This window comes from Panicum virgatum, chromosome 7N, assembly GCF_016808335.1.
Source record: "Panicum virgatum strain AP13 chromosome 7N, P.virgatum_v5, whole genome shotgun sequence".
NCBI lineage: Eukaryota > Viridiplantae > Streptophyta > Magnoliopsida > Poales > Poaceae > Panicum > Panicum virgatum.
In genome coordinates this window covers 11166143-11179191 of record NC_053151.1, presented here as the reverse complement: position 1 = coordinate 11179191, position 13049 = coordinate 11166143, and the positions used below count along the sequence as shown (strand labels likewise).

Sequence of the window (13049 nt, the reverse complement as noted above, 5' to 3'; positions counted from 1 at the left end):
GCCTCTGTTATTCTACATAGGTGCTAGTATTTGGTTCTTTCTGACGTATCGGAAGTGGCGCAAAGGCGTGAACTCGGTAACGAGGTTCAGCGGCAAGTCTTAGTTTATTTCAGATTAGCGTCGGATTGGATTTCGTTTGTTAAACTCCATCTAGATATTATTGTTCGGTCGTTGGTAATCCTGTCTCTTTTTATGAAGACGCAAAACAGAAATAAACAAGCCAGGAGTACAATCTGATCTACTTCCTCGATCGTTCGAATTCGTCTCCTTCTTTTGGCGGCGGAGTCTGATCTGCACACGACGTGCCCACCCTTTTCTCTTTCCTATTTCATGTGAGATCACAAAGGAGACGGAACATGAAACGACACGCCCGTCCGCATGTCCGATCTGCAGTTCTGCACACGACGTCGACCGGTCGACGCGTCAAGGCTGCCAAAAGGGCATGACCGACCCATGATTCGGTGAATACTCCCAACTCCGTCGATTCCCCAGTTCGCCAACATGAGCGACCAGATGACGACCGGCCACCGCCGTGGCACCTCGCCGCTCGACGACGACGACCTCCTCGGCGAGATCCTCCTCCGCGTGGCCCCGAAGCCCTCCTCGCTCCCCCGCGCGTCCCTGGTCTGCAAGCGCTGGCGGCGCCTCATCGCCGACCCGTGATTCCTCCGCTTCCGCGCACACCACAGGAAGGCGCCCCTCCTCGGCTTCTTTGACTGCCGCCTCATCTTCCGCATGCCCTGCCCCACGGAGATTGATTTCGTGTTCCGCCCTGTCCTTGAACCTCCAGATCGCATCCCTCCCCAGCGCTTGTCGCTTGGACGGGATCCCGCTGGCGCGGCGCGGTCGATCGAACTGCTGAGCTGCCACCACGGTCGTGTCATCTTCCTCGACGAGTCGGATAGTCATATATCAGGCCTCAGAGTCTTCGTCTGCGATATATCCTATAACTGGAGGCCATGTCCGACTAGACGTCCCGCTGGAGTTCACCAACATGTCCATCAATGGGACGGTGCTCTGCGCTGCCAGCGGTGAGCAGGGCCACGTGCACGGCGCCTGCCACTTGAGCCCCTTCAAGGTGGTCATGGTGTCCATGTCTGAAAACAATCGTCGTCCTATGGCCTGTGTCTACTCATCGGAGACTGGTCTCTGGGGAAATATCATCGGGCATGATCATCCATGCACGATTGTCGAATTTCATGGGCCCAGCACCCTTGTTGGCAACGCCCGTTACTGGGTAATTTCTTTCCGAAGCGAGGACGAAGAGTATGAGTATGATGATGAGGAAGAGGATCTGGCTGGTTACATGATGCCTGCGCCCAATGGCGTACTTGGGTTTGATCTGGAAAGGAAGAGGCTTGCATAAATCAATTCTCTGGTTGTTGGGTTATCAAGGCGATGAACGACGGTGTTGGCCTCGCAACGATGCCTTGTCAGACCTTGCATCTGCAACTGTGGTATAGGAATGTCAACTGTCAAGATGGTGCTGCATGGGTACTTTTTATGACAGTCGACTTGTATGATTTATTTGGGATTCAGGAGCATGAGAGATGGCCATAGTCAGGAAGTATAGATGGTATGATGGGATACGACGAGAAAGATAATGTAATTTTTGTATCTGTGGAATCCAGTGTGTTCTTGCTTTAACTTAGCTCCATGCAATTCAAAAGCCATTATGAAAGGATTGAAAGAAAATACGATAACACTACCAGCAGGGCGTCCGGACATAGCTGTAAAAATCGGACGCCCTGCTGCTTTCGTGGTAGTGCCACCTCTACCTCATATGCCTTGCCACACGCCACCTCATATGCCTTGCCACACGCCGAGCCTTCTGGCTCCTCTTTTTTCTCCATGTGAACGGGCCCACCTGAATCTCCCTTATCCTTTCGCTTCCTTTCTTCCCCAAGACCCCAACCACACAAAGCATCTCTGGCGCAGCACTGCAGCAGTGGCCAGCGGTGCCGCCGTGAGGCAGCGCGGGTGGGAGGGCGCTCCCTTGCGCACGCTCTTGCCGTGCGACCGCCGGCGAGAAGCTGCTCCACTGAGCGCCGGGAGGAGCGCCTCCACCGTGCGCCGCTCCTTCACCGCAAGGGTGAGGGGCCGCTCCCCGCGGCGAGGAGGGCGGGCGAGCGCCGCCGGCTCCGACTCCCCCACGGCCACGAGGGGCGGGCGAGCTGCACCAGCACCGATCCCCTGTGGCCCGCGGCAAGAGCGAGGGGCCCGCTCCCCCGCGACGAGGAGGGGCAGGACAGCGCCACCGGCTCTTGCTCTCTCGCGACGAGGAGGGGCGGGCGAGCGCCGTCGGCTCCGACTCCCCGCGGCGACGAGGGGCGGGCGAGCTGCACCAGAGCCGATCCCCTGTGGCCCGCGGCAAGAGCGAGGGGCCCGCTCCCCCGCGGCGAGGAGGGGCAGGACAGCGCCACCGGCTCTTGCTCTCTCGCGACGAGGAGGGGCGGGCGAGCGCCGTCGGCTCCGACTCCCCGCGGCGACGAGGGGCGGGCGAGCTGCACCAGTGCCGCGTCGGGCCACCACCTGCCGTTGCTTTCTTCTTTTTCCTACAACATCGTTCTTCGAGTTCGTCGGGCTGCATCAATCGACCTCCGGCTAGCTTGTAAGTACCATTTTACCGAGTAAATCCTAGGGCTTAACCTCCAAGCGCATCGCTGTGGTTTCGTCTGGTTCTTTTATTCAAAATTTAGCGATATCTGCTAGATCTGCAAGTTTTCGTACCAACTCTTGTAGTTTTAGTATTTATCACCAATCTATCCAGCTCGAATCAAGCTTTGCCGGCTTTTACTGTTCTTATTATTATCAATCTATCTGAGCAGCCGATCTAGATCTGCTTCGGGTGTCATCACGTAGCGTTGAGTAGATTGTTTTTTCGGCTTACGCACTGCTTACATCATCAGAATCGGCTGATACAGCTGATTCTCAACATATTTGCACTTTGGCTGCTTTCTAGCGTGCCGATCCTAATCTACCTCGTATCGGCCGATCCGGTAGATACGCGTGTTCTGAAGACCCCATTGGTTCCCGAGCCCATCTTCTCATATTTAATGATTTTCTTGTCTTCCTTGTCAATCAATAGGTCAGATTGACTGGCATGTCTCGCACCGGGGAATTCGTGTGTTGCCGCGCAGGGGTCACGTCCGATTTTTGTGTAAACACACTTTTAGCACGCCCGGTGGGACCCGAAGAAATCAACATGTCTATACCAAAGCCATCAGAGGTTGATCTGGATAACATTCAAGAAGTCACGGAAGATCAACTTAAAGCAGAGGACAAGGCCGAGCTCGACCAACGCATGAAAGAGTACAAGAAGTTGTGCTTATTGTTGAAAGGGATCGAGGGTGTGTCCGAGCGACCCAAGAGGGGGAGGGGGTGAATTGGGTCACTAATCGCCTTCTAAAAACTATGGCTCCAACTAGTGCATAAATAAACCTATCACGTCCTACACAAGCTAGTTCACACTAAGGTTTATTTATGCGATCCTCTACTTACCTAAAAGGAGGTTTGCAACCTAGTTCCAATCCTAACCAAACTAACTAGGAAAGGTAAAGGCACACAAGCAATGCGGAAATGTAAATATGGTAAGTAATGAGGTGAGGGCAAGAGGGATGCAAACTCCCGAGAAGACACGTGGATTTATCCTGTGGTATCGGTAGGCCAAAAGCCACCCCTAGTCCACGTTGGCCTGCCACCAAGGCAACAATGGCCAAGTACCGAGTCTCTCCCGATCACCGTCTTGCACTAGGCCACTAAGGCACACCGGCAAGAAAAGGCTAAGTGCACCTAGTCACCAAGACAAGGTCACCGCCACCGTCTCTCTCGGTCACCACGGCACCGTCTTCACTACGGAGCTTCTCCACCAAGTAGGGGGTCTCCTCTTCTCCCGCACAAAGTGTCGGCACCGCTCCACACCAAGTCGGAGGGTCGTCGACAAGTACACTTGCTTAGCTATGGCTAAGACTTCTCTTAAGCTAGCTCTCTCAAGAACTAAGCCTATACAAGTGCACAGAGCACTCTCTCAAAGCTTCTCACAAGCTAGATATGGCACTAAGCTCTACTAGGATGGTTGGTGATGATTGTTTGCTTGGGCAGCACTTCCTTCAACTCTTGAGGCTTCCAACCCTTCCAATCCTTTGCTGCAACCGGCCTTGGGGGGTATATATAGCCCACACACCCCAAAAGAGCTGTTGGAAAAGTGGCTGACAAAAAGCACAATCGTCGGTTAAACCGATGATTTACTTTGTGTCATCACCGTTTTAACCGGTGAACACCTTTTTCTAACTAGCCATTACACTTCAACGGCTACATTAATCAACCGACGTTCTGCAGCTTAATCAACCGGTGAATGTAAAATTGTCGTCGGTTTAACCGGTGAACATATCCTGCAGAGGCTCTGAAAGTTGGTCCAAAAACCAGTCCAGATCAATCGATGCTCACTAAGAAATCATCGGTTTAACCGGTGAATTGATATTCCAGAGGCTCTTCATCTGCCAATGCACCGACGTATGTATTTTCTTCAACGTCGGTTTAACCGGTGTATAGAAGTGTTTCTGTTTATCTCTTGACGGCTTTATGCATTGAGTCTTCGTCGGTTTGTTCAACTTGTTTTCTCCATATTTTCATCCCTTGGACCTAAAGAGCTGTATATAATCAACTAGAACACATACATTAGTCCAAATGTTGGGTTGTCATCAAATCACCAAAACACATATGAGGAAATATGGCAACCATGGCATGAGAGACCATTTCCCTAAGAGGGGCCATTTTCCTTACAATCGTCTTACGGCCTCACTAAGAGCAGAGCTATCAAGAAAAATCCTCTTCCAGGACCTCAGCATGTTACGTTTACATCAGATCCTGGAAAGCTGCAAGATATGGTGAATGAAGCTATGCATAGGACTCTCATAAATCAATCAGGAGTTTTGACCAATACTATACAAAATAGTCTAATAAAAACCCTGAAAGAGGGACTGCAGCAAGGATACATGGGACCTGCATAATTTCAGCCTGGCCAGTCCAATGTGAAGATTCATGAGTACACATCGGCTTCTCAGCCGACTCTTAACTAAGACACTGAAGCTTCCCCATCAGAGCCAACTATTACTCTGCCAATGGTGACAACTCAAGCAGGGTAGTCAAGCAATCAGAATCCCAGTTCCTCTACTCCAATGAAGACTCCATATATCCCAGAGAGAGATTCAGATGGGAAACTCAATGGATGGGGGATGCCTCCGGATTTCTTCACGCCAGATCAGTGTCAGTCCTTCCAAACACTGCCTCAATTGGCTCCAAAGCCATGCATCCTTTATCATATCCAGCAGCGTTTGGTAATACAACTGGGACAGCTCACCTTCACAAGGATGGGATCTCTTTCACCTATTTCGATCACAGGACAAATACAATGCAGTGTTATGAAATAGCTACCATACATGCAAGCATGATCCGACCACTTCAACCAAGTCAAGGTTCCCCTCCACCACAGTATGCATCGGCCACTCGGTGGACTGTATCCCAAACTATTCCAGGCACTCAAGCACCATAGTATGCATCGGCCACTCGACCGACTCCATCTCAGACTGTTCCAAGTGGTTATGCACAACAACAAGTGTCGGCTAATCGGCCGATTCAGGCCCAACCAAATGTGCAACCAACTCAGGGATCTCTAGTACAGCAACATGCAGCTATGGATCAGAGGACACCACCTCAACAGCCAAACCTCTATCAGACCTTGCAATAGTTCCTGAATCAGCAATTGGCTAAGCTACAAATTACAGATTCAGGACACTTGTCTCCAGGTCAACCACCGCAAAGTCTTTTGGCAAGGCAGCCGATTGAACAGCCTCCAAGTCCATACAGTCCAGTGGTTGGTCATTCACCCAGCTCAACATCATCATGCCCCTAATCCAGTGTTGAGTTAGTCAATCCCACAACATCAGCCCATGATGAATCCATCGGCTAGACAGCCGACCTTACAAGATCAGCCTGAGCAGTCAAATGTATAGCCTCAGCAGAATCCGTCGGCTAGTCTTCAGCCGATAGAACAGATATCTGCTCCCCGCGAGATGCAATTTTGGTGCCCGACACTGTTACCAGGTGTCGTGGAGCCACACTTCAAACTGAGGGCAAAAGAGGACTGGAAGGCACCACCAGTCGAACTGATAGAAGGATACGTGTCGGACTCATCCGTAGAGGCGGACCAGGAGGACGACGAGGTCGGCGGACCAGAACCACCACTCGGAAGCTACCGATCTCCAAGGTCGACGTCACCAAGGCCGCCAAACTAGAGGCAGGGAAGAAGGGGAAGAGAAAGCGAGATGGGGACGCTGCCCCGGCGGAGAAGGGGCCGACCAGCATGACCATTGAGTCGTCGGTCGATACTGCTGAGGACGAGCCGAGATTGCCCAGTCCAGAGACCAAGCGCAAGAAGGCAGAGCTGCTGAAGGTCACCGAGGAAGATGCTCGTCGATACAAGGAATAGCTCAAGGCCAAAGCCGGAGCAGAGCGCAAGGTGCCCATAAGGCCGCCTCCTCGGCCGCTACAACCGAAGCTGAGGAAGACCTCAAAGTAAGTGCTTACTGCACTGGTATCTTATTATTTCTTCGCTACTTTGTACGTGCCAATCGTGATGAAAGGCGGTCCTGCAGACCTGCAACCCCTGCACCAAGCGGGTGTGCAGAGAGTTCCGCTAGCGCATCCGCCACAGAGAAGGCGACCGCGAGATCCGCTGGCCAACCTTCTCCTGCCAAGTCGAACGCTGGTGGCTTAGACCAACCAAGGCCAGTCTAGGCGGCCCCTTCGTGGCTACGCAGGACATCACCCCGGTCCAACCACAACTGGAACCGCCGTTGCCAATGAGCGACCGAGAACAAGCTCCGCCAGACCAGGAGGTCCACGAAGACGTCCCTCCCGCCGATGATGATGAAGAGCTGGACTTCACGAGGACTCCATTCGAGGACGACATCCTGGAGGACCAGAAGGACCTCGAGAGGGTGAAGGAGGCCTCCCGCGTGACGGGCGAGGCACAATATGTGAGTAATCACAACCCATAAAGGCTTATCGGAGTTACGTTTTATGTTGTGCTGATCTTGTTGCTTCAGGCTTTGGCGGAACGAGCCCGTGCCAGGGCCCACACGATCAAGGGGGCAGCCAAGATGCACCTCAAGGTTTCAGCGCTTTAGGCCGAACTGCAGCGTGTCAAAGAAGAGGCCGCCGAACAGGTCCGGCGGGCCAAAGGTGAAGTAGCCGAGCAGGTGGCTAAGGAAGTGGCTAAGGCAAGGCGGGAGGCAGATGCCATGCTGGCGGCAGAAAGGGAGAAGGTCGCGGATGCCAAGGCCGACCTAGAGGTCGTCATTGAAGGTGAGCTCGTGCTCAATTCAATTCCGCACATAATCCTGCGTGTAACACTAACGCCGAAGCTTCTGTGACCGTAGGGGCCAACAAAAAGGAGAAGAAACTCCAGGACGACCTGAAGGAGGCAGAGAAAACCGTCGAGGCTCTCAAGGAAAGCACCAAGGCCGCCCATGACAGTGAGTATGTCATGACCCGGAAGTTATTGTACGAAAAGCAAGTCAGGAGGGACTTGGAGATCGACCTCGTCGTTGCTATGCAGACCCTGCAGAATGACCAGATCACAATTGCAGGTCTGGAAGCAGAGATGGCGGACCTGCAGGAGGCCGCCGGGTACAACATGGACATGGTCGTTCCCCGGGTGAACCCTGAGGAGTCGTCGACACTGCTGGATCGCCTGATAGTGGCGCCTGACCGCGTGACGGAGCTGCTGAGGTCTACAGGGACCACTGCAGCAGTTGGCGCCCTATCCTGGGTGAAGTTGCATTTCCCCGACGTAGATGTGGGGAAGCTCATGGACGGGCCCAACGAGGACGCCGACTTACATGCACTAGAGCTGGAGGTCCAGGCCGGCGCCGAGAAGGTCGTGGAGCACCTTGACCTGTGAAGACATTGCTGAACTAGGTGTATCAAACTGTATATATAAAAACTTTAGCTGGAGCTAAATTTTGCTATGTCTTGTTGAAGAGAGCGTTTCCCTTGTTATGCCAAACACGCATTATGCGAACTCGAGAGCTTTAGAGTTGCAAAAATATTAACCCCGCTAAGCACTGCTCACGGAGAGGACGGCTTACCACAGACTACACGGCTCACCAGGAAGGCTTACGTGTGGGCGGCGCACGAGGGTCAGATTTTGCAACCAAAAAGCGTCGAATGCTCATAATGAGGTATAGGCAATTAGAGGGACAACGCACAAAGCAATCTTGGTCCCCCCAGGTCTGCGGACCCTTAGGTTGGCGTGGCCAAGCCCCCGAGCGTGTCGAGGGAAGGGGCAAAACAAAGGAAAACATAGAGGTCGGCTTAAGGTCTGCCAAAGGAACTTTATTTATTCAATCACTACAAACAAAAGTAAAGGGTACATAGCTTTTTTATTGGAATCTCCTAAGGATAGAAGCGCCAGAGATGCTCTATATTCCATGGGTTTGGGACGCCGGAACCGTCCCCCATTTGAGCCGGTAGGTGGCAGGTCCGATGACCTCTGTCATGATGAAGGGACCCTCCCAGGGTGCTGAGAGCTTGTGCATGCTGTCAGTCTTCTGGATTCGCCGGAGCACTAGGTCGCCAACGTTAAAGGAACGCTCCTTGACGTTCAGTCATGATAGCGATGGAGCTGCAGCTCATGACGAGCATGTCGCATGAGGGCGACCACCCTATGCTCTTCTAAGCTGTCGAGGTCGACCTGGCGGGTCTTCTCAGCCTCGCCTTCGTCATAGTGCTGGATTCTGGGGGCTCCAGATGCGACGTCCGTGGGGAGGATAGCCTCCGACCCGTAGACCTGGAAGAAGGGGGAAAACGCTGTAGCGGAACTGACCTGAGTCCGGAGACCCCATATCACATGCGGTAGCTCGGCCAACTAGCGAGTAGCATATTGAGACGCGTCATCAAAGATGCAATCTTTGAGGGATTGGAGGACCATGCCGTTAGCTCTTTCGACCCGGCCGTTGCACCTTGGGTGCACAACCGAAGTGTAGTAAATGTCGATCAGGTTGTCCTGACAGAAGTCCCAAAACTTGGAACCGGTGAAGGCCGACCCGAGGTCGGTGATGATCCTATTAGGAACACAAAAGCGATGAGTGATCTCTTTGATGAATTTTGCAGCCTCGGAAGACTTGACGCTTGTCACAGGCTTGACTTCAATCCACTTGGTGAATTTGTCCACCGCGACAAGGATGTGCTTGTAGCCTCCCGGGCGGTTCGAAACGGACCTACAGAATCCAGGCCCCACATGGTGAAGGGCTAGGACGGCAGTATGGTTCGCAACGCCTGAGCTGGCAAGTGCTGCTGTTTGGCAAAGAACTGGCACCCTTTGTACCTTCTAACGAGTTCTTTTGCGTCGGCCATGGCCGTGGGCTAGTAGAAACCGGATCTAAACGCCCTGCCGACTAGGTTGGCGGAGGTCGCATGGTTGCTGCATTCGCCACCATGGATCTCGACCAGGAGCCCGAGTCCTTCTGACCGCAAGATGCACCTCATGAGGACGCCAGTTGAGGCGGCCTTCCTGTAAAGCTCTTTTCTGATAACGACGTAGCTAGCGCTACGCCGAGCGACCTTCTCATGCTCTGCCTTATCTTTTGGCTCCATTTGATCAGCAAGGAAAGCTATGAACGGCGCGCGCCAGTCATTCTCCGCGTCGACCATCATCACGTCCTAGGTGGAGCTGGAGGCCTGTTGGGGGGGACCTTCCTCCGGCTGGTCCGGATCCAGCAACTTGATGGACTGCTTGCGCAAGTCTTGTACGAACAAGTCGGCTGGGACCAGATCGCGTCTAGAGCCTAGCTTGGATAGGACATCTGCGGCGACGTTGTAGTCGCGAGTCACATGTTGGAACTCGATTCCGTCGAAGTGACCTTCAAGCTTGCGCACCTCAGCGCAATACGCGTCCATCATCTCTTTCACGCAGTCCCAGTCTTTGCTGACTTGCTGTATGACGAGCTTGGAGTCGCCATAACCGATGAGGCGCTTGATCCCGAGGGACATGGCTATACGGAGCTCGTGGATGAGAGCTTCGTACTTTGCTCCATTGTTGGAGGCCTTGTAGTGGATCTGTAGGACATACTTGAGTTGGTCTCCCTAGGGAGATATGAACAACACGCCAGCGCCGGCTCCTTCGAGATTAAGGGCGCCGTCAAAGTACATTATCCAGTGCTCCAGTTTCTCCGTGGGAGGAGGTTGCTGGATTTCTGTCCACTCGGAGACAAAATCCGCAAGGACCTGCGAGTTGATCGCATGTCTGGGGCAGAACTCGAGGTCAAATTCGCCCAACTCCACAGACCACTTGATGATGCGACCATTAGCGTCGCGGCTACGGAGGATCTCCCCTAGCGGGAAGGCCGAGACGACGCGTATCTTGTGGGATTGAAAGTAATGACAGAGCTTCCTCGACGTGATGAGGAGGGCATAGAGCAACTTCTGGGGTTGCGTGTACCATGTCTTGGCATCGAAAAGGACTTCGCTGACAAAGTATATCGGCCGCTGCATAGGGTAGGGCTGGCTGACATCCTCTCGCTCTGCGACGAGGACCGTGCTGATCACATTGGTGGTTGCGGAGATGTACAGCAGGAGAGTTTTCTTATCGGCTGGAGTCGTCATCACTGGAGGCGTGGTAAGGGACTCCTTAAGCTTTTCTAGGGCCTGTTGCGCTTCGTCACACCAAGTGAACTTGTCCACTTTCTTAAGTAGCCTGAAGAAGGGTAAACCACAGTATGCATCTTGACCTCATTGTCGATGTAGACCTCGACATTGTCGACGTAGACCTCGACATTTCTGTGGAGCTGAGACTCCAAACACTTCTGGATTGTCTTCTGGTAGGTGGTGATGGAATAAGTCTTGTACTCTATAGGACAGCATCTTGACCGCTTTTAGGAGCATCTAGGACATCAGTTGTGCTGCCATATAGGACAGCATCTTGGACTGCTTTTAGGAGCATCTAGGACAGCATCTTAGAGGCATCTTAGACTAGCATCTAGGCATATGCTTGGCTGCCTTGGCAGCTATAAATATGTATCCCCAACCCCTTGGGTTGGCATGGCATTGTGTGAGTGTTTGTGAATACTAAAACCAGAAAATTGCCCCAACTCTCCTAGTGTCATCCTCTCTCAATGAGAGTAACAGTTCACCTACTAACAACTGGTATCAGAGCCAGGTTATCCTGCAGCCTAAACATCTCTTGCTCCCCTCCCTCCTCAGCCTCGCAGCAGCCCTAGCTAGCAGCAGCAGCACCTGCTATTCTTGCTCACCCTCTTCCCTCTGTGCAGACAAGCAGTAGCTCGTCTGATGGAGGAACCCCCCCCTCCCGCAACAGCAGTAGTCCCCCTGCAGCGCGCCATGTCCGCAGGACACTCTCAGCACTCGGTCGCCTCGAGCGTGCGGCGCCGGCAGGAGGCCGAGCTGGCTGCAGCAGAGGAGCGCGAGCAAGCAGCGTCAGAGACCGCAGTAGCGGCAGAAAGGGCGTCGAGGCTGGTAGCAGATTTGTTTGTGAACGTGTGGAGTTTTGGAGATGATGAGCAAAGCTCGGGCTCAAGGCAAAGGTATAAAATAGGGGTTTTGTATTTTACCGGTCACAAGGTGTTTAGTGGATGAAAAGTGACCGGATTTGTTGGATAGATAGCCGTACTATCAAGAGGGGTCGAGTACTCGTGCTTGACAGGTCGTTAGTGCCATTTTGCTCAAAATATCTAGGTGCATGCATGAGGGCTAACGACGTTTCGAAAAGATTTGAAAAAGATCAAGTTTGAGAGCTGACTGCACAAGCGTGGACAGTCCGCTCCATGGATCGCGGACAGTCCGCTCCATGGATCGCGGACGGTCCGCACTCGTACCAGAGAGCATGTTTGGTTCTGGTGGAAATTAGATGTGACTGGCAGACAGTCCGGCCCAGGTGGGCGGACGGTCCGCATCTCTAACTCAAATTGTACCAGAGAGGGTGTTTTCTCTGGTTGAGGTTATGATTTGTGCGGCGGACGGTCCGTCCCTAGGGCTCGGACGGTCCGCCGGCTATTTGACAGTTTGTACTAGAGACATTGTTGTCTCTGGTGGATTTCATGGATGAACGGCGGACGGTCCGCCCCTAGGGCGCGGACGGTCCGCTGGCCTTTTTCAAAGTTGTACAAGAGATGATGTTCGTCTCTAGTGGTGTGGAACACATAACTGCGGACGATCCGCCCCTGGGGCGCGTACGGTCCGCCAGGGCTGTAACAGCTAGTTCTGACACGCATTAAATGCACTCTGACTCATTGGTTTATAACGACGGACGGTTCGGTTTTTGAACCGCGGACGGTCCGCGACTTCGCAGAAAAGAGTGTAACGGCTAGTTTTTGAAAGGATGTCTATATATACCCAATGCCCGGCCATTGGGTTACTCTCTTGGCCATTTGGATTGCATACTTGACACTATAGAGCTAAGGCATCCCTCTCACACACACACTTGCTTAGAGATTGCATTCTTGAGGGTGTGAGGGCTTCCTAGTGCATTGCATCAAGAGTTTGAGCTTTGTGGCACTAGGGAAACTTCAAGAAAGTGTCATCAACTTATTACTCTTGGGAGTTGCCGCTCCCTAGACGGCTTGGAGAAGAGGATTTCGTGGAGCTCCTCTGAGGAGATTGTTGAGGAGCGCCGATTTCGGTTGTGAGAGGTCTTGTGCTCACCTCACCGAAGTGGTGAAGAGCAACTCTAGTGTAATCGAGGTGTGGAGCGGTTCCTTGATTCAAGCGGGCTCAAGATCAAGAGGTTCTTGATAGAGGATCGGTTGATTCTTTGAATCCACCTCAACGTGGATTAGGGGTGACCGGCAAGTCATCGACACCACGGGATAAATTCATGTGTCAAGCTTGGTTACCTCTCTTGCTCACTTTATTTCTTGTTTTTACTTTGAGCAATTTACTTTACTAAAGCTTGTTTTGTATCTTGTCACCCTAGGTTGCAAACCCATCTAGAGATAGTAGTAGCATGACATAGGGCTTTCCTTTGTTACTAA

The 13049-nt window shown here is 52.7% G+C and overlaps 1 protein-coding gene across 3 annotated transcripts; it reads left to right on the top strand.

The window, feature by feature from the left end:
- Positions 1-2575: 2575 nt before the first annotated feature.
- Positions 2576-11349, top strand: LOC120682321. 3 transcript variants are annotated; one of them, XM_039964160.1, is made up of 4 exons: positions 2576-6573; positions 6654-7037; positions 7107-7365; positions 7440-11349. In XM_039964160.1, the coding sequence occupies exons 3-4, from the start codon at positions 7302-7304 to the stop codon at positions 7961-7963; spliced, it is 588 nt and encodes a 195-aa protein (XP_039820094.1). In that variant the 5' UTR covers positions 2576-6573; positions 6654-7037; positions 7107-7301; the 3' UTR covers positions 7964-11349. The 3 variants fall into 3 exon arrangements, with proteins under 3 accessions (XP_039820094.1, XP_039820095.1, XP_039820092.1); XM_039964161.1 differs by having other exon boundaries at positions 2576-7037; positions 7440-7535; positions 7650-11349; XM_039964158.1 differs by having other exon boundaries at positions 2576-7037.
- Positions 11350-13049: the final 1700 nt, after the last annotated feature.